The 24380-nt window shown below is 38.9% G+C and overlaps 2 protein-coding genes across 19 annotated transcripts in view; both read left to right on the forward strand.

Annotated features, from left to right (window-relative positions):
- Positions 1–22772, forward strand: part of ZNF577 (zinc finger protein 577) — a 38581-nt gene extending 15809 nt beyond the window's left edge. For 4 of the 18 annotated variants that reach the window (XM_022586125.3, XM_022586128.2, XM_022586126.2 and 1 more), the window contains one exon: positions 3783–8353. In XM_022586125.3, the coding sequence (XP_022441833.1) occupies positions 3783–5140 (1358 nt within the window). In that variant the 3' untranslated portion in view covers positions 5141–8353. Of the gene's footprint in view, positions 1–3782; positions 8354–13349; positions 13564–14672; positions 14846–17990; positions 18149–19107 lie in introns of those variants that run through there. The other 14 variants (XM_089902165.1, XM_089902163.1, XM_089902164.1 and 11 more) reach the window with 14 other exon arrangements.
- LOC111181096 (uncharacterized) lies at positions 14932–22772 on the forward strand. Its single transcript, XM_089902187.1, is given in 5 exon segments — positions 14932–15808; positions 15811–15851; positions 15854–16573; positions 17991–18148; positions 19108–22772. Coding segments are annotated over 3 exon segments (1248 nt in total). The 5' UTR covers positions 14932–15054; the 3' UTR covers positions 16307–16573; positions 17991–18148; positions 19108–22772.
- Positions 22773–24380: the final 1608 nt, after the last annotated feature.

The raw sequence follows: 24380 nt of genomic DNA on the forward strand, positions 1-24380 counted from the left end.
ATTGTATTGTTTTACTGGTTGATATGAGGCTTTTTCCATATAGAGGAAAGGGTCTGTATCTTATTCTTCCTTACTTAGCGTAACCACAGAATAATTCACTGACAGTATCACTTGCATCCATTTATCACATCTTTCATGAAAGCAGGTTTGGTGGTCCCCCACCCTGCCCCTGGGTGCATGGCTTGCCGGATCTTAGGTACCAAACCAAGGGTTGAACCTGCACCCTGGGCAGTGAAAGCGTGGAGTCCTAACCACTGGACCACCAGGGAATCCCCAAAACAGGTTTGGTTTGGTTGCATTTTGGTTTTAATTTTGCTTTTCATCAGGGATATGTGTGAACTATGTGGGAGCCTTTTCCAACTACAGGCTCTGTCTCTTGAGATTCGGCTTCTGGTTTGCTAGGTGTGGGGAGTGACCAGAGCCTATGAGGTATTTGAAAGGCTTGCCAGGCAATTCTGCTTTGATCCCTGTCATTGAAGAACCACAACTCTAATGTGCTCTGAGGGAGATGCAGATGAAATAAAAGACAAGTGTAAAAATCTGTTGGAAAGGGTTGATGTAGGTGCATAAAATTCTAAAATTTTTAGCATTTTATTATGAGGTATAGACAAGGATTGATTTACAAAATCAGAGAAAACAGATTTGATAAAGTGTTGCTGAGAAGATAACGTGTGCTTCTTTTTGAAAGCATTATAAAATAATTTCTGCAAGAAAGAGAGCTGGGTTTTAAGTAAAAATGTTGACAGAAGGCCAGTAATAATACTGACAGAAGGTCAGTAATAATGTAAAAAGAAGACTTTGGAGATGGAAATGAGGAAAGCAGTGTGGGAGATTCTTAATAGATTGGCCTATAGGAGACTGTCTGCAAAGAAATGGCTGATTACTCTGGGTTTTATGTTAATAATTGGCTTAGAAAGTGTGATTTTGGTTTTGTCTTGTCTTTTTTGGCTAGTTCTATGTAGTCTTTCTTGATAGCTGGGTGGTAAAATTGTAACAATGGGAAAATATAGCTTGGAGTTCTAGGATGAGTGGAAGGTAAGGACAATGAATATTTTCTTCATCCTGGATGGGAATGATTCTTCAGAATCTCTTCATTGACGGGTGACAGAAATGATGTAGGAACAGAGATCAAGGAAGAATCTGGCATTAGTGGAAAGTAGAAAATTTGGAGATGAGTATATTAAACATATTATAATGGCAAATATAGGATATGATGGTCTATACCTGTGCTGTCCAGTGTGTTGGGCACTGGCCACATGTGGGCTACTTAAATTTAACATTTAATTAAATTTCATTAACATTCAGTAAAATTACAAATTTATTTCTGTAGTCAACTCTAGCCACATTCAAGTGCTCAACAGCCATACATGGCTAGTGGCTACCATATTGGAAAACACAGATATAGAATATTTCCATCACTGCAGAAATTTTTATGGGGCAGCTCTATATACAGTTACATTATGATTGAAGAAGGTGGTATTTCCACCAGTCAGTACATGGGATGTGGGTAGATGGCCCAAGGACTTATTTTTAAATTTCAGATGGTTATATGTGTGTCTGGATATATTAGATCATGTGAGGTTGTATCATACCTAATAGAAAATTGGAGTATTATCTACAATATTACTATTAAATAAGTGATTGGTGTCTTAGAAAAGTTTCATTTTGGTGTGCAGTCAGAATGAGAGGGGAACGATTTAGTAACAAGGCGATTATTGAATATTTTACCTCAGTACTCTTGGATCGCACTCTGTAGATCCTACATTCTGATTTTCCAGTTGTAACCCTTTGTTACTAAAACCCATGTTGCTTATTTGTTTGATCAGCATAGATACGGTTTGATGTCTCTGGATGGACTTTTCATGTTCTCTGCGTATTCCTCTCCCCAAACTCTAAAACTAGGAATGCCCTTGTCCTGGGCTCTCCCCTTTCTCTACTCATTCTTCTTAAATTATCTCATTTAGTTTCATGCAGTCCAGATATTTAAAAAATATTTGTATACTCATGACTTAAAATTCTTATCTTAAGTCTAAAACTTTCTCCACACTCATAGATCCAGCCAAGTACATCATATTTTCTCTTGAGTGTGTATTAGTCATCTCAAACATGATGTGTACCTCAAAATGGAGCACTTGATATCCCACAGATGCCAAACCTATGTCTTTATTCTTCCTCGTCTTATTAAATGGCACCAGCTCCTAAACAGATGCTTCAGCCGCATCTTGAGGCCCTGTCCTTGATTCTTCCCTTTTCTACCTCCAGAGTTCATTGTGATGGTGAGTCTTAGCTTTCCTTCCTCTATACTTATCTTTTCTTCCTCCATCATGCATAATTTGTTTTTGTACATTTTTTCATCTCCTTGGTAGTCATCCATGCTGAGGCTACTGTTATCTCTTGCTGGAACTCTACCATAGCCTCCTGTGTGTTTTCTCAACAATTTTATTTCTCCAATTCATTCTTCCTATGAGTCATGTGACCTTTTGGAAATATCAATTCAAAACCTGTTGTACTTCTGTCAAAAATTTTTTGGTTGCTTCCTGCTATTGTTCTTAGCATAAAATCCAGTTTTTAACAGTTTACAAGATCTATACACTCTCAATTCTACAGACCTTTCCAAACTTATCTATTTCTACTTCCCTCAAGCTCAGGATAGTCCAAGTATGCCAGCCTCCCTTATGTTTCTCTATCATGCCTAAGTTTTTTTTGCCTTTGAGTTTTTGCATTGCCTGTTTCCTCTTGGAATAGTCTTCATGTAGTTATTTGCATAACATTGCTCATTCTAGTCCTGTGATGTCAGCTTAACTTTTTTTTCTCTTGAGGATGACTACTTTGTCTAAGATTGACCTTGCACTACTCTATCACCTCTTTCATACCATTTTTCATGTTCTATAATTTTCTTACTACTTTGATTACCTCTTGATTCTTGCTCTCTTTCTCTTTTGTTACTAGAATGACAGCTCCATGGAGACAGAATATATTAGTCAAACTGTAGTAACATACTAATTCTAATATTCTAATATATTATTCTAATATTCTAGTATATTCCCAAACACCAACCCATTCAGTGTTTTTTGGATGGATGGATCCATCCCTTCCATCTTCTTTTTTTGTATTCCAGTCACAGTGTGGTTCTATTTCTACTTCTGTCCCCATTTTGCGAGGTTCTATTTGGAAAGCAGCCCACATTATATTTATTCATTGTAGACTGCCCAACTTTGTTTCTAAAATAGCTGTTTTTCCTTTTACTGTTTTATAATATTGTCTCTTTTTAAAAAATATTTATTTATGGGCTTCCCTGGTGGCTCAGTGGTTGAGAGTCCGCCTGTCGATGCAGGGGACACAGGTTCATGCTCTGGTCTGGGAAGATCCCACATGCCGCGGAGCAGCTAGGCCCGTGAGCCATGGCCGCTGAGCCTGTGCATCCAGAGCCTGTGTTCCACAACGGGAGAGCCCACAACAGTGAGAGGCCCGCAGACCACACACACACACGCACACACACACACAATATACATATACATATATATATATATATATATATATATGTTTATTTATTTAGTTACACCAGATCTTAGATGCAACAGGTGGGCTCCTTAGTTGCAGCTCACAAGCTCCTTAGTTGCAGCATGCAATATTGTCATTTTTCACAGAGCATAGGATACATTTCCATAGTGGACATTTCTCTTAGACTGGGATCTTATCAGAGCTAGCCCAAACCATGGCATTTTTGTACCTTTTTTACCCCCTAAAATTATCATGGATGTTTTCATTGTTCTTTTTCCTAGAAGAAATATGGGAGATTCACCCTATGCAATGGCACCCAGAAAACCAAAATGGGATTAAAACTTTGGAAAGATGTCAGCAAAGTTATGCACTTGGAAATAATTTCGACTTATGCAAAAGTCTTGTTCCTTTAACACAGAGATACAATAATTTTGGCCCACATTGTAAAAGTTTGAAATCACCTTTAGGTTTTGTTATTGAGAATAGAAGATATGCAGGAAAGGATTCTGGTGAGTTCAGTGGATATGGGAAATCATCTCTCTACCTCCAGCATAATAGAACTCTTACCAGAATTAAATACCATGGCTGTGTGAAACCCAGTAGCACTAAGTCACAGCTCGAGGACCATCAAAAAATTTATCCAGGAAAGAAACCACATACATGCAGTGAGTGCGGGAAAGCCTTCTCCAGGAAGGCAGAGCTCGTTAGACATCAGAGAACTGAAAGAGGAGAGAAACCCCATGGATGCAATGAATGTGGGAAAAAATTCTTGAGGAAGATTCAGCTCACTGAACATCAGAGAACTCATACAGGAGAGAAACCCCATGAATGTAATGAATGTGGGAAAGCCTTTTCCAGGAAGTCACAGCTCATGGTCCATCAGCGAACTCATACAGGAGAGAAACCCTACGGATGCAGTGAATGTGGAAAAGCCTTCAGCCGGAAGTGCCGGCTCAACAGACATCAGCGCTCTCATACTGGAGAGAAATTGTATGGTTGCAGTGTGTGTGGGAAAGCCTTTTCCCAGAACTCATATGCCATTGCACATCAGAGACTTCACACAGGAGAGAAGCCTTACGAATGCAGGGAATGTGGAAAAACGTTCTTTTTTAAGTCAGACCTTACCAAGCATCAGAGAATTCATACAGGAGAGAAACCATATGAATGCAGTGATTGTGGAAAAGCCTTCAGAAGCAAGTCAGAGCTCATTCAGCACCACCGGACTCACACCGGAGAGAGACCATATGCCTGCAGTGAATGTGGCAAAGCCTTTGCCCACATGTCAGTCCTCACCAAACATAAGAAAACTCATACAAGAGAGAAAGCTGTGGATTCCCCAAAGCTGGAGAAATCTTCCTCAGTGAGTCATAGCTCTTTATTCATGAGTGAACTCATACAGGAGCAAAACCCTATGAACGCAGTGCCTGTGGAAATGTCTTTTACGGGAACCCAGCCCTTATTAAACATCAGTGAGTTCCTAGGGGACAGAAATGTAGTGATTGTGGACCAGCCTTTTCCAAGAAGTCAAGCCTCAGTAGAAAATCAGGAATTTACACAGGGATTAAGCCTTGCAAATACAGTGAATGCGACAACCCCTTCAGTAATAAGTTATGTCTTATATGTTACAGATATTGTGTAGGAAAAAAAAATCCTCAGATACCTGAGATGGGAAAAAGTCTTGAGCAAGAATCCTCCCCACATTCATTATGTGTCAGAGCTTGCTTAGGACAGAAATGCTGTGGATGGGGTGGTTGTGGAGAACACCTCTGTGAGAAGTTAGGCTTAGTAAATATCAGTGAGATCACATTGGGCAGAAATGCAGCTCCTGTGGGGAAGTCTTTTCCTAGAGGTGATATTGCAGTTGATATCAAAGAATTCCCACAGGACCAAAACCTTAGAGTGTGATGGTTTTTTATGATAAATTGTACCTTATCACTTGTCAGAGGAGCATAGAAAGACAACTCTAGAGGCACTGAAGGTGGAAGACATGTTTAGTAAAATGTGGGAGCACTCATAGAGAAGAAAAATCCCCCAAAGGCAATAAAAAATGGAAATTCTATCACCAAACTAAGTCATGTATCACAGTTTTACCTTGGAAAGTGGGAAAGACTTTTGTAAATAAAGGAAATCTTCTTGGACACCAGGAATTGCATTGTGCAGTGAAAACCTAAGAATATAATGAATGTAGAAGGACAGCTATATTAGTTTCTTATGGCTGCTGTAACCAGTTGTCACAAACTCAGCGTCTCATAACAGCACAATTTATTATCCTGGAGCTCTGAAGTCCAGAATGCATCTCTGGGCCAAAAGCAAGGTTGTTCACAGGGTTGCATTTCTTCTTGGAGGCTCTAGAGGAGAATCTGTTTCTTTGCTTTTCCAGCTTCTAGAAGCTGCCCAAATTCCATGGCTTGCGGCCCCTTTCCTTCCTCAGAGCCAGCAATGGCTGGTCAACTCTTTCATCCCTCCAACACTCATTCTTCTGTCTCCTCCTTCCACGTTTAAGAATGCTTGTGATTACATTGGGCCCACCCAGATAATCCAGGATAATCTCCTATCTTAAAGTCAGTTAATTAGCAGCTTTAACTCCATCTACTACCTTGTGTCCCCTTTGCCTTATAATATAACATGTTCACAGGTCCTAGACATAAGGATGTAGACATCTTTGGGAGGCCATCATTCTACCTACCAGAGGCCACCCTTGGGCGCCCAGTGATTCATGTCTATCCTGCATGCAAATGGATTCATCCTATCCCAGCATCTCCAGATGTCTCAGCCCATTACAGGATCAACTCAGAATCCAAAACCTAACCTAATACTGATCAGCTCAGGAGTGCCAAATTTCATCTTCTAAATCTAGTGTTGATAGGCTCTGGGTACAATCCATTCTGAGGTTTCTCTCTGTGAACCTTTAAAACTCTAGAAACAATTTATATGGTCCTAAAATAACTTAATTCCATCTTCTACCTTAATTCCCCTTTACCATGCAATGTAACATATTTACAGTTTCTAGGAATTAGGACATGAACACCTTTGGGATTTGCCATTATTTTGCCTACCACAAAAACATTAGATTTCAGAGAATTTACACTTTGATAAATTCCTACCTAGCCCTTAAGTAAATTTGGAAAAACATGTTTCCAGGGAAATAATTATCTAAAGTAATTATGATCTAAGTACATTAACATTTTTTCTTTAATCAGAGAATCTTACACTGACTGTTAGATGTGAACACCGTGGAATGCTCTTGAAATGTATAAATCAAATTCTCAGCACTAGAAAAGAACTCTTAAATGTCCTAAAGGAATATGAGATTTATGCTGCTAGAAATACTACCAAACATACGTTTGTATCTATTCTGAAATTGCACAAATTAATATATCCACATATATCATAGTGAACCTAAATCCTGACCAGTATTTTTCACAGCCAACTCCAACAACAACTTTTTCTTCAACAGTATGATGTATATATCATCCCACCTTAAATAACAAGAAAAGACAAAATACGTGAATGGACTTCTTCAGATGTTGGATAATAGGGAGCTCAGAACAGCTATCTCTGAGAGAAAGAAAACAAATGAAGTAAGCCTTATGATTGCCCCCCAGGCTACTGCCTGGAGAGAGTTTCCATTCTACAGCATAGGGAGGAGGAGCCCCAAAAGATCTCAGTCTCCTTGAATTGAGACAGAGTTTAGAGTTAGTGGAATTCAGTGTGGCTGAAATCAATCCATGGGGCAGATGACAGGAGAGGAGAGAGCTGTGCCCAGAGAGTGAGAGAGTTCCAGAGTTCTAGCAGTCCTACAAGAGATACTGTGAAAGCTATAATGATTATATATACTAAAGGCACTTGGTAATTATGAATTTAGTCATAGTCTAATGAGTCAAAATCATTTGTTTTAAACTAAATACCATATTCAGTTCATTCTAGTCCTTTTTTTTTTTTTTTTTCGTGGTACGCGGGCCTCTCACTGTTGTGGACTCTCCCGTTGTGGACCACAGGCTCCGGACGCACAGGCTCAGCAGCTATGGCTCACGGGCCCAGCCGCTCCATGGCATGTGGGATCTTCCCAGACTGGGGCACAAGCCCATGTCCCCTGGATCGGCAGGCGGACTCTCAACCACTGCACCATCAGGGAAGCCCTCATTCTAGTCCTTTTTGAGTTCGTTCATAGGCCAGGCTAATTGCCAATAATGAGATTAGAAGCAGGGCTATGGTGAGTATTGTTTTTAGATTATTTGTTTGAGTAGTTCAGGGGAGGGGCAGTAGGAGGGCAATTTCTAGGTCAGAATTCTAGAGTTCCTCCACAAGTTTTTAAGTTGTAATCGGCACATATATGTGAAGAAACTCCCTAGGCTGGAGAAAGAACCACTGGAAATGAACAGGCTGAACCATCCTTGGAGCTTGCACAAAGTTGGCAATAATTTGTGTTTCCACCAACTGGAATGGAAACACCTCCTTAACATTTGGAGACTCACAGTGGAACTTCAGAAGAGCATTATCTCAGTGGGTGGCTCAAATTGGATCTAGAGTAAAGGCTCCTCTGAACTCTCTTACCAAAGCATAATGCAAACCACTAAAAAAATAAACTGTTTCTAAGTAATTTACTGCTTCCCAGGACAAAGCCCAATAATATTCAAAAGGAATAGGAAGCAGTCCATCAACCAGTAATGCAAAATTCACAAAGTCTGAAATCTAATTAGAACCTACCCTGGTATGCCAAGAAGTAGGAAAATAGCACCCACAAACCTGAAGGAAAGTTGATAGAAAGAGACCCAGAAAAAAAAAGGAAAAAAATTAAAAGAAAAAAACCAAAAAATTTAAAACCAATAAAAAATGAAAAAATAAAAAAAAATTTAAAAAGAGGAATAAAGTATAAATAAGAAACAAATAAATGAGACCCAGAAATGACACGGGTGATAGAATTAGCAGAAAATGATGTTAAAACAGCTATTATAAATACTACATATGCTCAAGAAGGTTGCATCAAGTGGATTATAGAAATTATAATTCACTGTGGGATTCTGCAGGTCTTTTGGTAGTGAATTCTCTCAGATTTTGTTTATTTTAAAATGTCTTTATTTCACAGTCATTTTTAGATAATATTTTCCCTGGAGATAGAATTCTAAATTGACAATACTCCTCTATCATTTAAAAAGTGTGAATGTAGTATCTTCTGGCCTCCCAGAATTGTTTCTGGTTAGAAGTGAACAATCATTCATATTACTCTTTCCTTGTATCTAATGTGTCTTTTTTTTCTCTAGCTGTTTTCAAGATTTACTTTTTGTCTTTGGTTTTCAGCAATTTCACTATGATGTATGTAAATATGCTTTGTCATTAAAAAATAGAAACCAAGTTGTCCTTGTAATGCCTTTAGGAATTGTAGTGTTGATTAGTTTTTCATCACTTTGTTTTAATTTGTCTTCTCTCTTTTTTCTGAATCAGTCTTGCTATGGATGTACCAAATTTAGTAACCTTATATAGCAGTTTAAGTTTTTTTATTCTACTTAAGGTTCAAGTTGGGTTTTTTTTCCCCCTAGCCTTGTAAAGTGAGAATTAGATTATTGATTTTACACCTTTCCCTTTTTTCTAATACGAGCAATTAAAGTGATAAACTTTGCCTACAGCCAGTGGTAGGCTACATTTATATTACAGAAGATCTTACCTGACAAGCACACACAGAATGATGTTTTTAAAGTGGACCATGGTTGTGAGAATTGGTAAAGATCTGTCTTGCCCGCTAATAACCCAATATTGTCAATATTTCCCTGCCTAGTTAGTGCTTTTTGCATCTTGTTTATGAAATCTTTGCATATCTCATGATAGTCATGTAAATTTTCCCCTAGAAATTTAAATATTTTACTATTTATATTTAGATCTGTGATCCATTTTGAATTTATTTTTCCCTGTGTGTGAGGCATGGGATGAAAGTTCCTTCTTTTTCTCTCCATATTGTTATCCAGTTGAACTAGTACAGTTTATTGAAAAGACTGTTCTTTATTCCCACTGAATTACGTTGGCATCGTGTCATAAACTAGATGGTAGTGTATACTGAATCTTTTTCAAGGATCTTTGTATTTTGTTCCATTGTTGTATTTACTATCCTTGTACTAATAATACAACACTGTCTAATTACAGTAGGTTTTTACTGAAATAAGTCCCTGAAATCTGGTAGGTTTTTTTCTTCTTCAAGGTTGCCCTGGCTATTCAAGTCTTTTGTACATCCATTTAAATTTTAGAACTCACCTCCATTATTTCTCACCCTCTCTTTCATATACTTTATCTCTTTGCATTCTTTATTCGAGTATACTAATTCTTCAGCCGTATCTATATGGCTATTAGTTTGTCAATTGGTCTCTAATTTTAGTTACCGTATCCAGTTGATTCTTGTTATTCACTGTACTTACATTCTATAAAATCACTGTGAACACTGAATTAGCAAATATTGAACATTGCTCCTAGGGGGATTATGGACTAGGTTTCTGCAAGCCGCTGGTTACAACATTTGTGTCAGTCAATCAATGAATAACCTTGTTTTATGTGTGTTTCTGCTTAAAGACACCTTATTTAATATGTATCATTCATTTCTTAACATTAAACTCACTATAACTCTTGCCTGAACAAAGCTTATCTAACACATATATTTGCTCAATAAGGTACATCACTGCCTTCTTGCACTTAAAAACACTAGACAGTACTTGAGCACTGTGCTTGGGGGCCATTTTAAACAACAAAATTACCCCAAAAAAAAGTTTAAAAATGTGAAAAACGTGACACTAAGTAGACAACGAAAAGGACATTTGTTTACAATAGCAGAGCTGAAATAAGGCAGAACATCATTTTGTTCAGACTTAAATGGGAACATACACATTGGGCAACTCAAATTATTCATTGCTCAAACTATTCTATGCATGTCTGCAAATGTTCATGAAAGTGCCGTGATTATTGATTTTGAGTCAGAAAGAAATTTTAGCAGGTAGGTGAATTCACAATAAATCCACGAATAATGAGGATCAACTGTATTTTATTTTTAAATTTTTCTGCTGGTTTATATATATCTAAATGGTCATTTTAATATCTTATTCCTTCCCCATATTTTAGATATCTTATTTCTCAATATATTAAAGCTTTATATTAAACATTCATGGGCTTCCCTGGTGGCGCAGTGGTTGAGGGTCTGCCTGCTGATGCAGGGGACACGGGTTTGTGCCCCAGTCTGGGAGGATCCCACGTGCCGCGGAACGGCTGGGCCCGTGAGCCATGGCCGCTGAGCCTGCGTGTCCGGAGCCTGTGCTCCGCAGCAGGAGAGGCCACAACAGTGAGAGGCCCGTGTACCGCTAAATAAATAAATAAATATTCATAATATTCTGAGCTGATAATTCCTGCATGTGTAGTCATTTCATATCTGATTCTATTGTTCTATCTGTTGAAAAGTGTTCAGGATAAAAGCTCCTTGAGGACAGATTTTTGCTGTGTTTATATGAGCACTTAGTTCTTCTCCACCTTTTAAATATATGTTAAAAATATTTTACAGAGATTACTGTTTTAGGGATATTTTACCTGCAGGATATAGTGAATATGCCTTTCAAAAACTTCTGATTTACTGGATTAGTTGAAAATTAAGTGTTCAATTGCGAGATAGATAAAATGGCATTTTACTTCTTTCCATAATGACTGGTGAGAACTATGACACAGAGATATAGCCTTTGTAACTTACGGTGAAAACAGCCAGAACATATACCTGTAGGTCTTTTTCTCATCAGCAATTGTCACCACACATTGGAAGAAGAATGTGTAATAACTACAGGAATTAGTATCATTTGAGTATATTTCTGTGGACTTTACCTGGGAGGAGTGATAGCCACTAGGTTCTGCTCAGAAGAACCTGTACCAGGATGTGTTGTTGGAGAATTCTAGTAACCTGTGACACTAGTTAAAGATGATTGCCCTATCATTTGGAGCACACAGCCAATAATAGCCCTTCCTTTTTCAGTTGCCCTAGCTTTCAAAGCGCCTCAAGATACTGAATTTGAGTTTATAGACAATAGATTCTCAGACCCTCTTCTGTTCCCAGGTGGAAATTAACGTGCTTTCACCTTCATTAGATTTTTAATATGCCAAGGTCAAAGTGTGTCCATTCCTGAAACATTCTGTACTCTTCCTAGACGTCCCCCACCAAGTCCAATTGTAAGTGTCCAAGTCTTTGTCACTGCCCATGAGCAAGCTATCAGGCTACCAAAGCAGATATAATCCTTAATTTCAAACCTGGAAAAGAGCCATGGAGAGTAGAAGATGAAATGCAGTGTCAGTACTTTTCAAGTGAGTGAGCAACTGAGAAGCAGCAAGATGGGAGACCTTGAAAGTAAAGTACTTAGCCATGAAGTGTTGACCCTTCCATATGTGTTTAACAAGGCTAAAACTCCGAAGGTCATTACAAATACCTAAATCATTGGCAAGGCTCTCTTGCTTGCTGTTTCAAGGAAGATGTGCCTCTTTTTCTCTCTTTTGGTTTGTTTCAGTGTTCAGTAGAACATTATTTTCTTTGCAGCATCCAGACTTCCTCTTTTTCTTCTGCTTCCTCTTTGGCAATGTCAGTTCCTCTTTTCTCCACATCTCTTGTTTTCACTTCTTTTACCTGGTCAAATGTAACAATTCTTCCAGTTAACACATCAACACCTTTTATCCTGGGGTAAGGAGATTTGGTCCACTGTGCAGGTGGCTTTCTGTGGGCCATGTGAGAATGTATCAGAGCAAGCTAGAAGGTGGGAATGTTGACCACAGTGGTGGTCTCTAAGTATGATATTGAATCTTTGGGAAGGTTCATTGGCTATTGCTTTCAGAATTAATTAGAGAAGAAAGAATCAGTAGGATAGGATAACTACACTTGAGGTGAGAAGCTGAGGGTCCTTTATTTTAACCTGCTTCCCCCAGATATTTTGTCAAGACTTTAGTTGGCATCTTTCCTTAGTAGTCATTTGTTGTGTCTGATGGATGGTCTTTCTCCATGCTCTGGGCATCTTCTAAAGTCTTCAGAGTTGGAAAGCATAAAGCCTCATCTTTGTCTATTTCTATTATTTGTTAGCAGTGTAATTTCATTAAATTTCATGGCCTTAACAATACTATTTATATGCTGATGACGCCCAAATTTCTGTCTACAGGCCAAACCTTCCCTTATCCTCATATAGTCACCTGGATACTTCCTTTCTGCACTTGGAGACCTAATATCTATCTCAAATTCATGTCACTTTTCGTTCCTCTTTTCACTCACACCACAAATTTAATCCATTACCAAGTCTGATCTTCCTGTCCCCTTATTATATCCTGAGGGCCTCCACTCTTTCCTGTAACTATTGTTTTCACTCAAGCCTCAATATCCAGTATTTTTTGCCAAAATTTTTATAGTTTACTTGAAGATACTCTCACTTCTTTAATCTTATTTCTCTCTATTCTCCATGTAATAACCAGATGATTTTTAAAAGTTTACTATTTTTATTTATTTATAAATAGTAAGTAAGGAAAGTCAGTGTTTCGGGCTACTCTCCCCTAAAGGTCATGAACATAAACTTCAGAAACATCTGGATTTTTAAAGACATAAGGTTTTGACAGTTACTTGGAAAGAAAAAAAGGGGTATGAGAAGATAAACCATCATACAGAAAGAACAGTCTTCAAGTGGAAGGGTAGAGAGAAAGATCTAACGTATAATCTAAAAAAAATACTATATGACATAGCAGATCATTACCAATTTTCACAACCACAGTCCACAAACCTAAAAAAGTATTTATGTCACAAGATTTAAAACCTTGTGATACAGATACGCGAAGGATGACTTTTTTTTTTTTTTTTTTTTTAGCAGTACACGGGCCTCTCACTGTTGTGGCCTCTCCCGTTAAGGAACACAGGCTCCGGACGCGCAGGCTCAGCGGCCATGGCTCACGGGCCCAGCCGCTCCGCGGCATGTGGGATCTTCCCGGACCGGAGCACGAACCCATGTCCCCTTCATCAGCAGGTGGACTCTCAACCACTGCGCCACCATGGAAGCCCAAGGATGACACTTTTTTTAAAAGGTGAATTTTAATTTTATTTATTTATTTATTTATTTTGGCTGCATTGGTTCTTTGTTGCTGTGCACGGGCTTTCTCTAGTTAGGGTGAGTGAAGCCTATGGGCTTCTCATTATGGTGGCTTCTCTTGTTGTGGAGCACGGGCTCTAGGTGTGCAGGCTTCAGTAGTTGTGGCTCACAGGCTTAGTTGCTCACCACATGTGAGATCTTCCTGGATCAGGGATTGAACCCGTGTCCCCTGCATTGGCAGGTAGATTCTTAACCACTGCACCACCAAGGAAGTCCAGGATGACATTTTTAAAGTGAAAACTAGTACATCTGTCTCCTACTATTACCTTGAATGGCATCCTGTTACTATTAGTATAATATCCAAATTCCTTCCAGGGTCCTCCTATACGTGAGCATTTCCTGACTACTGACTATATTTTTGTTTACTTCTTTGTATAAAAATATTTGAAGTATAACATAGTTAATTTTTACAATCAGCACACTGTATGATGAGCATCTAGGTCAAGAATACCAGAGTACTGTGCCAGATGCCATTGTGTGAATATAAAATAATTTATTCATTCTGCATTCAGGCCTTTATGAGTAATCCTCCTATATAGTTTTATGTAAATGTCTTCCTTTATTTTTTTTTGAAAATGTTTATTTCTAAATGGTTTAGACTTAATGTGAAATCCCAAGATTATACACAAATTTTATGCACATTGTTTTTGCAGATATCCTTAAGTGGTAACTTAACCACATTTGCTTTATCATAGTCTATCTATCTGTCATTACACACACACACACACACACACACACACACACAGAGGTACATATTGTTTTCCTGAACTCTTTATCCCTAAATACCTAAGTGTGTATTTCCTAGAAACAAGGTCATTTTAAAAACATAAACAATACAGTTATCAAAATCAGAATATTAATATTGTTACAGAACTATTATCCAATCTACAGAGTTTATTTAGATTCTACTGATTGTCTCACTAATATTTTTTATAGTAAGTGATAAAAAAAAACCCTTCTTTTGCTGTCTTGCTCATTCTTCCGTGGGTACTCTGGCTTTAATCTAGACGTCAGAGCTTGCTAATTATGACTCAACTTCTTTAGGCAAGAAACTATATGGATGCAACAAAAGTGCAGTGAATACTTGTAAACCACTCATGACCATGCCTTGGAGAACTCATGCAGGAAAGAAACCCCCCATGAATGCTGTGATTGTAAGAGAGCCTTTCCCAGTAAGTTAAAGCTAATCACTCATCAGGAAACTCACACAGGAGAGAAAACATATGGATGCAATCAACGTCAGAAAGTCTTCATTACAAAGTCAGTGCTCACCTATCATCAGAAGACCCATCACAGAGAAGGGACATCCTATGGATGCAGCAAATGTGGGAAAACTTTCCCTTGGAAGTGAAAACAACTCACTTTACATCAGAGGACTCATTCAGGAGAGAGACCTTTCAGATGCAGAGTATGTGATAAAGCCTTCATGGTTAAGACATATCTCACTGTACATCAGAGAACTCACACAGGAGAGAAACAATATGAATGCTCAGATTGTGAGAAAGCCTTCTCAAAAAAGGCTCAGCTCCTGATTCATCAGCGAATTCACACAGGAGAGAGACCATTTGGATGTAGTCAATGTCAGAAATCCTTCATTACAAAGTCAGCACTAATCTATCATCAGAAAACCCGTCACAGAGAAGGGACATCCTATGGATGCAACAAATGTGGGAAAGCTTTTCCTTGGAGGTCAAGACTCATTTTACATCAGAGGACTCATTCAGGAGAGAGACCTTTCAGATGCAGAGTATGTGATAAAGCCTTCATGGTTAGGACACATCTCACTGTACATCAGAGAACTCACACAGGAGAGAAACCATATGAATGCTCAGATTGTGAGAAAGCCTTCTCAAACAAGGCTCAGCTCCTGATTCATCAGCGAATTCACACAGGAGAGAGACCATATGGATGCAGTGAATGTCCACAAGCCTTCATCCAGAAGTCAGATATCAGTAATCATAAGAAAACTCATCATGCAGTAGGGAAATCCCATGAATGCAGTGAATGTGGGAAGGTTTTGTCCTCTAAGTCAACTCTCATTATACATCGGAGAAGCCATACAGGTGAGAAACCCTTCAAATGCAGTGCATGTGATAAAGCCTTCACATCAAAGGCACATCTCATTGTACATGAGAGAATTCATACAGGAGAGAGACCGTATGAATGCTTAAATTGTGAGAAAGCTTCTCCGCTAAGGCACATCTCATGATTCATCAGCGAATTCACACACAGGAGAGAGGCCTTATGGATGTAATGAATGTCAACAAGCTTTCATCCAGAAGTCAGGTCTCACTAACCATCTACAAAATTGTCATTCTGGGGTAAAGTCATACGGATGCAGTGAATGTGGGAAGGTTCTGTCCTGTAAGTCAACTCTCATTATACATCAGAGAACCCATACAGGTGAGAAACCGTTCAAATGTAGTGTATGTGACAAAGCTTTCGCAGCTAAATCCTATCTTACTGTGCATCGGAGAATTCATACAGGAGAGAGACCATATGAATGCTGCAGTTGTAAGAAAGCGTTTGCTACTTTGTCAACTCTCATTGGTCACCGGAGAACTCACACAGGAGAGAGACCCTATAGGTGCAATGAATGTCAGAAAGCCTTCTTTCGGAAATCAGCCCTCGCTAATCATCAGCAAACTCAGCAGAGAGGAAGATCCTCTATGCAATGACTGGGAATGTGAGACATCTCTTCTGATTAATCTTATCTACTCAGAGAACTCATACAAAATAGAAATGCCTATGAACGCTCTGATTATATAGACCCTTTTGGAACTCCTGTAGGAAAGAAACCTTATATATGGAATGAAAGTTGTACATCTTCCACCTGAAGACATCTCCTCATTATACCATAGGGAATCTCACCAAAAAAGAAACATTATAAAGGCAGCAATTGTCAAAAGACTTTATTTGAAAGTCACAGCCTGTGCATTTAGGAGGTAAAAACCTATGGATGCAGGGAAAGTGGGAAATTATTCTTTTTCAAGTCATATTTGTTAGACATTATGGTATTCATTCAGGAGAGGGACCCTACAGTTGCAGTGAATGCAGCCAAGCTAAGAAAAATTACGTCTCATTGTACATAAAAATAGAAATTTCAGGAATGTTGTGATAATGACAGTATTCCCTAGAAACTCAAAACTCTTTGAACATCTTGTACAGGAGAGAGATCCTGTAGGTGCAGTGAATGTGGTAGTCTTAATGCATATCTTCCGATAATGCATGTCTTCCTTACATCAACAAACCCAGATAGGAGGAAAGCCTTGTTAACGTAGTACATCCTTCATATAGATGTCAAAGCTCGCTAATCATCCACAGATTCATATAAGAGATAAATCTTTTTGAAACAAGGAATGTGGAAAGCTTTTGAAAGTGACATATTAAACACCAGTTACTTAATTCAGGAGCGAGTCCAGTGGATATAGTTAAAGTCTGCCTTTGGCCACAAAAGGGTACGAATTTCAGGGATTGTCAAAATGCTTTATTTACAATTCAGAGCTCCTTAATTGCCCACTAACTCATATAGCAGAAAGACTCCATTCTCAGGGGGATAATTTCTAGATTCAATGAAGTTATAAAATCCTTAAGGAATGATATTTCTATTCTACTCCAGTAAACTCATACATTACAGAAAAACTGTGATTATAGTTACTAAAAATGCTTCCTATGGAGGATTGGCTATCATTAAGCACCGTGAGCTCTTGAAAACAGAAACAATTTGCTCCACACAGAGACTTTATGAATGTGGCAAAAGCATCAGTGATAAATAATATTTTATTTTTGCATTTCATGGTTTTATTTCTTCACATCTGACTGTATCTTAAACTGTGATGCATGTAACAGTTGATGGAATGTCATCATTTCATTGTTAGGGCTTTTCTACATTTGGTGGCATTCTAGATTTGAGTAATTAAGTAAAATCTGGAAACTATAGAATGAAATAATTTTCTAAGGGTTTAATATAATTGTTTTAGAAAGGATTCCAGAGAATATTCTACTACAAATATTAGGTATTTTCACTGCAAATACAATGCTGTTTGAATATAGAAAAAAAACAGAACATAAGGATCAGTTGGATTTCGACCAAGGTTTGTAAGAGTTATGTTGTAGACTATATACTACATAAAATGGACTTTATGTATTTAATTTTATTTTTGGAATTACATGAAGAATGTAATTTTTAGAGTTTAATAAACTTCCAGCATAGGCATAGAATGTTGAGTAATATAATCTAATATAAATAGAAATGTTCTATTTCCTTATAAATCAAAATTTAATATGTAATTTGACTCATTAATAAGTCTAAAGAATTACACCACATAAGTTTGTTGCCCTTATTTTTACTGTCTTTTTTAGTATTTCTGCCAACTGTGATGATACATCATTTCTTGAAGCCTACATTTTTCTAGAGCCTGATTTTTGAAATATCCAAAGATGATAAAAGATGTACATAAAATACTAAAAAACAAGCAGCACATGAGACTGAAGGAGGGAAGAAGACAGGGTTATGTGTGGTGAGTTCAAGTGCATTGTATTTCCACTGCTGTGTCAAACAGGAACTTTGGAATCATTATTATAACATGTCCTTGGGCACTACAAACATTTCCTTTCCTCTTAGCATTTCCTAAAATGCCTGGTATTTTTCTAATATTAAGAATAATTGCAGAAACTGGAACTCTTGCACATTGCTGGCATATAAAATGGTTCCATTGCTATGGAAAAAAAAGTTGGTGGTCCCTCTAAAAAGTTAAATATAGAATTACTATATGACCCAGGAATTCCACTCTTGGGTATATACCCAATGAAATTGAAAACAGGTACTTAAATACTTGCATAACGTTATTCATAGCAGCACTATTCACAATAGCCAGAAGGTGGAAACAACTCAGATGCCCAGCAGTGGGTTATTGGAAAAACAAAATGTGGTATGTGTATATACATGTACCTATACATACACATATATGTGTAATGGAATATTAATCACCTATACAAGTGAAGTATCGATATACATTATAACATGAATAAGCCTCAAAAACAGTACACTGAGTGAAAGAAGCCAGACACAAGAGATCACATATTGTATTTCTATTTATATGAAATGTGCAGAATAGGCAAGTCTATAGAGACATAAAGCAAATTGGTGGTTACCAGGACCTGGGGGGAAGGAGAAATTGAGACTGAATGATTAATGGATATGTAGTTTTCTTTTAGAATAATGAAAATGTTTTGGAACTAGATAGAGGCGGTGGTTGCATAACATTGTCAATAGAGTAAGTGGTCACAGAATTGTATACTTTGAAATGGTTGATTTTATATTTTGTGAATTTTTACATCAATAAAAGTATATTTGAAAAGAATAACATTGCAAGAAACTTTGCACTCAAAATGCAGATAAAAATCAAGTTGCTTACAAAAAAAAAACCTGCTCAGCAAAACCGGTGTAAATATATATATATATTTTTTTTTTTTGCAGTACGCGGGCCTCTCACTGCTGTGGCCTCTCACAGGCTCCGGACGCGCAGGCTCAGCGGCCATGGCTCAAGGGTCCAGCTGTTCCGCGGCATGTGGGATCTTCCCGGACCGGGGCACGAACCCGTCTCCCCTGCATCGGCAGGCGGACTCTCAACCACTGTGCCACCAGGGAAGCCCTCTTTTTTTTTTTATTTTTAACAAAAGGTTCAGAGCCAGCATGACTAAGCACAGGCAACAGAGCACAAAAGTTAAAGTAAAAAACAGATGTAATATGGAGTCAGAGTTATTCTTCCCTATTATAACACTGAAGCTCAGAGTCCAGTATGAACATGACAGATCTCATCCCCATGACCCTGGGGGTGGGTTTGGGGCAGAAATTGGAGATGAGGATCCATTTTGCTGTCTCAACACAGCGCTGAGTGCCCTGTCTATCCCACGCTCCCTCACACACACACAGTTCACAACAGTGGACTCAGGAAAGTTTCCCCCTCAGCTGCACCTGCTCTTAATTAATTCTGTCTTAATCCCCAGGACCTGCAGATGCCGGCTTGGGACTACCGTTTACCGCTTCTTTGCAGATACACCACAATCCCTTTGCAGACAGTGTCGGTGCCTCACAGGTGACAGGGTAATTGCAGAGATTTGGGGGGAGATGGACTCGGGATCTCAAGACACATAACCACCTTGGCTTACATGGCACGTATTTACTGACAGCCACAGTCCTGCTGCCCGTTTCCAAAGCAGAGATAAACTCTGGTGAGTGTTTGCTTATGGCTCGGACTTGAACAAGGTTTGGGAGACAGTGCCTAAGAGGAGAGAGCAGCTGAGGAACTGGACAGGACAGAGGTTTCCCCTCGGGTCTCAGGACAGTTTTGTCTCAGCTGGACTCTTTCCTGGACTGAGAGAGGGATGGGGAAGGTGTAACACCGGAGACCACACAGCAGCAGTAGATGGTCGTGGGTACTCGGCTGGAAGGGGAATGGACACTGCCGAGGCTGAGTCTAGCCTGAGGGTAAGGGTTGCTTTTCTTCCTCCTGCTCTTTCCCTTTAAGATTGGAGACTAGGTTTTCCATCAACTCAAACCACTGAGAACTAGACTCAGAGTTGAGAAGTTTTGATGTCTAGAGTTCAGGGTTAATGTTCAGGCTGTTCAGCTGTGATCTCTGTTCTCTGCACACACATTTGCACTCAGACTCACACTGCTCCACTATTGTCCTCACAGACAGATTCCAGAATCTGGATGGACCTGGAGAAACGCATGGGCATGGGACCTAGAGGGGTTACAATATTGTATGCTTTTCTTTGCCACTGAAAGGCACAGTTTAAAAGCAATCCTGCATAAGAGTCCAGCCTCTGGAGGCCAGAGCGGCTTATCTTCAATTCCTGGCTCTGCCTCCTACAGTCTGGGGGATTGGGAGCTCCTGAGTGAGTCTCAGCTTCCCAACCTGTGAGCCAGGAATAGGAACAGTGTCACTCTGAATACTGAATAGAGTGAATGAACATTAAAGAGGGTGATATGCCGGCCCACAGCAAGTCTCTAGCAAATGGTAGTCATGACGGTCTCTCCCGCATGATTCTAGAGCCAGTATTTTGCAGCCAGACACACAGCTGGCCACACTGTCATCAAACTTCACCCTATCTCTCTGTAATTCTATATTGATTTCCCAATTCCATCTTGTGTTGTTTTGGACGTTTTGTGGGATGAATCTGAATGACTCTTCTCTCTGTGTGTTTGTGTGAGAGAGAGACAGACAGAGAGACTGTATCTAGACCACACCCACATTTACCAGTATACCAGTGAATTAATCCCAAGAAAACTTATGAATAATGAGACATTACATCCAAACATTATCTCTTATTCAGCAAAGAAGGCTATCGAAGATGTACTTAGGAATTTCTTCTCAGCAAAGATTTCCATAGCAGAGGATAACCCCTTTAAACAGATCCGTGTTTTTCTTTTTTCGCTTTGGCTTTGTGATGCAGTGCCCCTTAGACCTTAAAAGGGGGGGAAAATCTGCTTTCTCTCTTTTTTTAATTTTATTCAACATAGTTTTGGAAGTTTTAGCCACAGCAATCAGAGAAGAAAAAGAAATAAAAGGAATCCAAATCGGAAAAGAAGAAGTAAAGCTGTCACTGTTTGCAAATGACATGATACTATACATAGAGAATCCTAAAGATGCTACTAGAAAACTACCAGCGCTAATCAATGGATTTGGTAAAGTAGCAGGATACAAAATTAATGCACAGAAATCTCTTGCATTCCTATTTATTGTAGTTGATTTACAATGTTGTGTTAATTTCTGCTGTACAGCAAAGTTATTCAGTTATACATATATATACACATATGTGTGTGTGTATATATACATATATGTATACACTCTTTTTCATATTCTTTTCCATTATGGTTTATCACAGGATATTGAACATAGTTCCCTGTGCTATACAGTAGGATTTTGTTGTTTATCAAAAATCTGCTTTCTTTCTTTTTTTTTTTTTTTAAAAATCTGCTTTCTTAAAATTGGCTAGTAGGATTTGAATTATCCACTGACTGACTTTGAATTAGAAACATCCATACTGAGTCACCTTTAATCTAGTAACAAAAGAGAAACCAGTCTGATTTAAATTTATTTTAAAACTAATACTCAGACAGTATTTACATACCTTGGGTCAGATCAGACCTAGCCTGCCATTTACTGGAATTTAGTGACCTTGAGAAAGTTAAAAAAAATCTCTCTGCCTCATTTTCCATCCATGTAAAATAGAACAAGAATATTCTTTTACACTGAGCATTCAGTATTAACTTATATGAAGGGCCTGTTCGTAGCCCTACATGCGAAAGCTCATCAATAAATTGTATCTCCTGGTATTTTCTCTGAACGGACTGTGAGCCACTTACTGGAAAATGGATTAGAAATACAGAAATTGGTAGCTCTGTTCTAATTTCACCCCTTCTTTATCTGTGTTTCTATCTTCCTAATCACTTTCACTTGTCATATCTCTCTTTATACTTCCCCCTTATGTGAATAAGTCTCTTCCAAATCCATCCTGCCTTTTCTTTTATTGTCTTCAAATCAGTCTCCTTGAAGATACAGGGTTTGTTTCCAGCACTCTGGCAGCCGGGAACTCTCTCAAACATCACTGCCCCCAGCTCCAAGTAGCAAGTCTGACTGTGCCTGACTCACCAGTTCTTGATCTGTTCTTTACAATTCCATTTTCATTTTCATATTTATTTCTGCCTGATGCTTGCCTCTATGGCACTTGCAGTACTCAAGGTTTTCCCACTTGTCCCTGCTGTCAATTTCTTTTTTTTTTTTTTCCATAAAGAGAAACCCATGAAGCACCAAGCACCAGGTGGAAAAAGCAAACTCAGCAGACATCTTGAGTCCTATTGCAGAAACTTTTCATCTATAGCAAACAAAGCCCATGCGCCACAACTACTGAGCCTGCACTCTAGAGCCCAGGAGCCACAACTACTGAGCCCGTATGCCTAGAGCAACAAGAGAAGCCACCGCAATGAGAAGCCCGCCCACCACAATGAAGAGTAGCTCCCGCCAGCCGCAACTAAAGAAAGCCTGTGCACAGCAACGAAGACCCAATGGAGCCTAAATAAATAAATAAAATTTAAAAAAACTGTGAGAGCAGTGCCTGGCGCAGGGTCAATACTCAGTACATTGTCACTCTTTGTATGCTTATTTTTCTGGTCTCACAAAACATGGATTACAGTGCACATTTCATCGTGAGCCTAGAGCAGGGCTGGGATATGGTAGGACATGATGTATCAGGCCCACGTGTCATTCTAAGAGTTAACTTGGAAGGAAACACTAATTCACCCAGGGCTGATTTGATCCATAACCAGGCTGTCATTCTCTACCATGTTTTAGAGCCTTTGACCCTGGCAGGACCCCTCATTACTGGAGTAAACGAGGGTGGTCATGTTGACTAAGGTCAGTGGGGAGGTCAGTGGGGAGGGAATTGTGGAGGAGCTCAGCAGTACTGTCTTTAGGTCTCTTTTGGAGCCAACATTTTTACTTTATATATAGAAAAGTCTCCTCAGGACAGACATGCAAGTGGGTCCTGTTACAATTTGTGCTGAAGGAGAAACATTAGAAAAAAGACATAAATAGATCACAAAAGGCAGAGATATGGTGGCAATCAAACTGATTTGTAGGTAGATCTAATATAATAGTCCCAGACTCTAACCCAGATCTTCAACCTTTATTCTTCAGGCCCAGCTGCTTCTGGGGACACACTTTCCCCTTAGTATGTGGAGTCCCTCATGATATTCAAACAAAACTATCATTTTTTATTGTTGTAAGAGCTTAGTCTTACATATAACTTTCTTTGTTCCCTGGTATACCGTATTGACATTAAAATGGAAAAAGCAGAATCCTGGAGAAATTTGCTGCTTATTAACTATTTTTGAAAACCATTCTTGTTTGTTGGTAAAGATGGTATTAAATTCATCTATTGGGTTATTTTAAATCCTTTGTGTGTGTGTGTGTGTGTGTGTATTTTAACTAGGAAAAAAATGTCAAAAAGTCATATACCTTGCCTCCTATGGGGCCCTGAGTAACTGTGATGCCTCCAGAAATGTGATGGACGGCCACATGGGGGAGTGGTTGAGCATGGTTCCGATGAAATTCAATTACTATCGTTTCACAAAAAATTGCTGACCATGTCCTGCGGGCCACATAGTCCGCTGAGTGCTGGCTGGGTAGAGGTACCAGGACAAACATGCCTCCTGCTGATACTAAATTTAAGCTCAAGGGGTGAAATGCAAATTAAGTACAAAATCTTAGGTAAATAGCAGAAAGAGACCTGGATGAAAGCTAAAGAATTTTTGCTCTAAGAGAAAATAACTGGTGGTACCTAATTTAGAATGAAGGATTAGAGGTGGCCTCTCAGATAAAATGATGTTCGCTGAGACCAAAATAATGACTATGCCGGTATATACAGTAGATTGTGGGAAATGCTGCAGGCAGAAAGAAGAGAATGTCAGATGTCCCTGATGTAGGAATGAGCCTGAAAACTCAAGTCATCAAAAAGACACCTGTGTAACTGAAGTGTCCTGGGTGAGGAGAGGAACAGTGGAAGATAAAGCTGGGACAGGATGAAGGATTTTGTCTTTTATCCTAAATAGACTGGGAAGTCTGTCAAAGCTTATCGAGGGGAGTGATGTGATACAAACCAGGTTTGAAATGTACCAGTCTGCCTGCTTTGGAGAATGCATGGGAGGGAAGCAAGGGTGCAGTCAGGTTTAAATGGGAGAAAAGA

This window comes from Delphinapterus leucas, chromosome 20, assembly GCF_059928025.1.
Source record: "Delphinapterus leucas isolate spDelLeu-1000000601 "Yukka" chromosome 20, BTC_Dleu_Yukka2, whole genome shotgun sequence".
NCBI classification, from domain to species: Eukaryota; Metazoa; Chordata; class Mammalia; order Artiodactyla; family Monodontidae; genus Delphinapterus; species Delphinapterus leucas.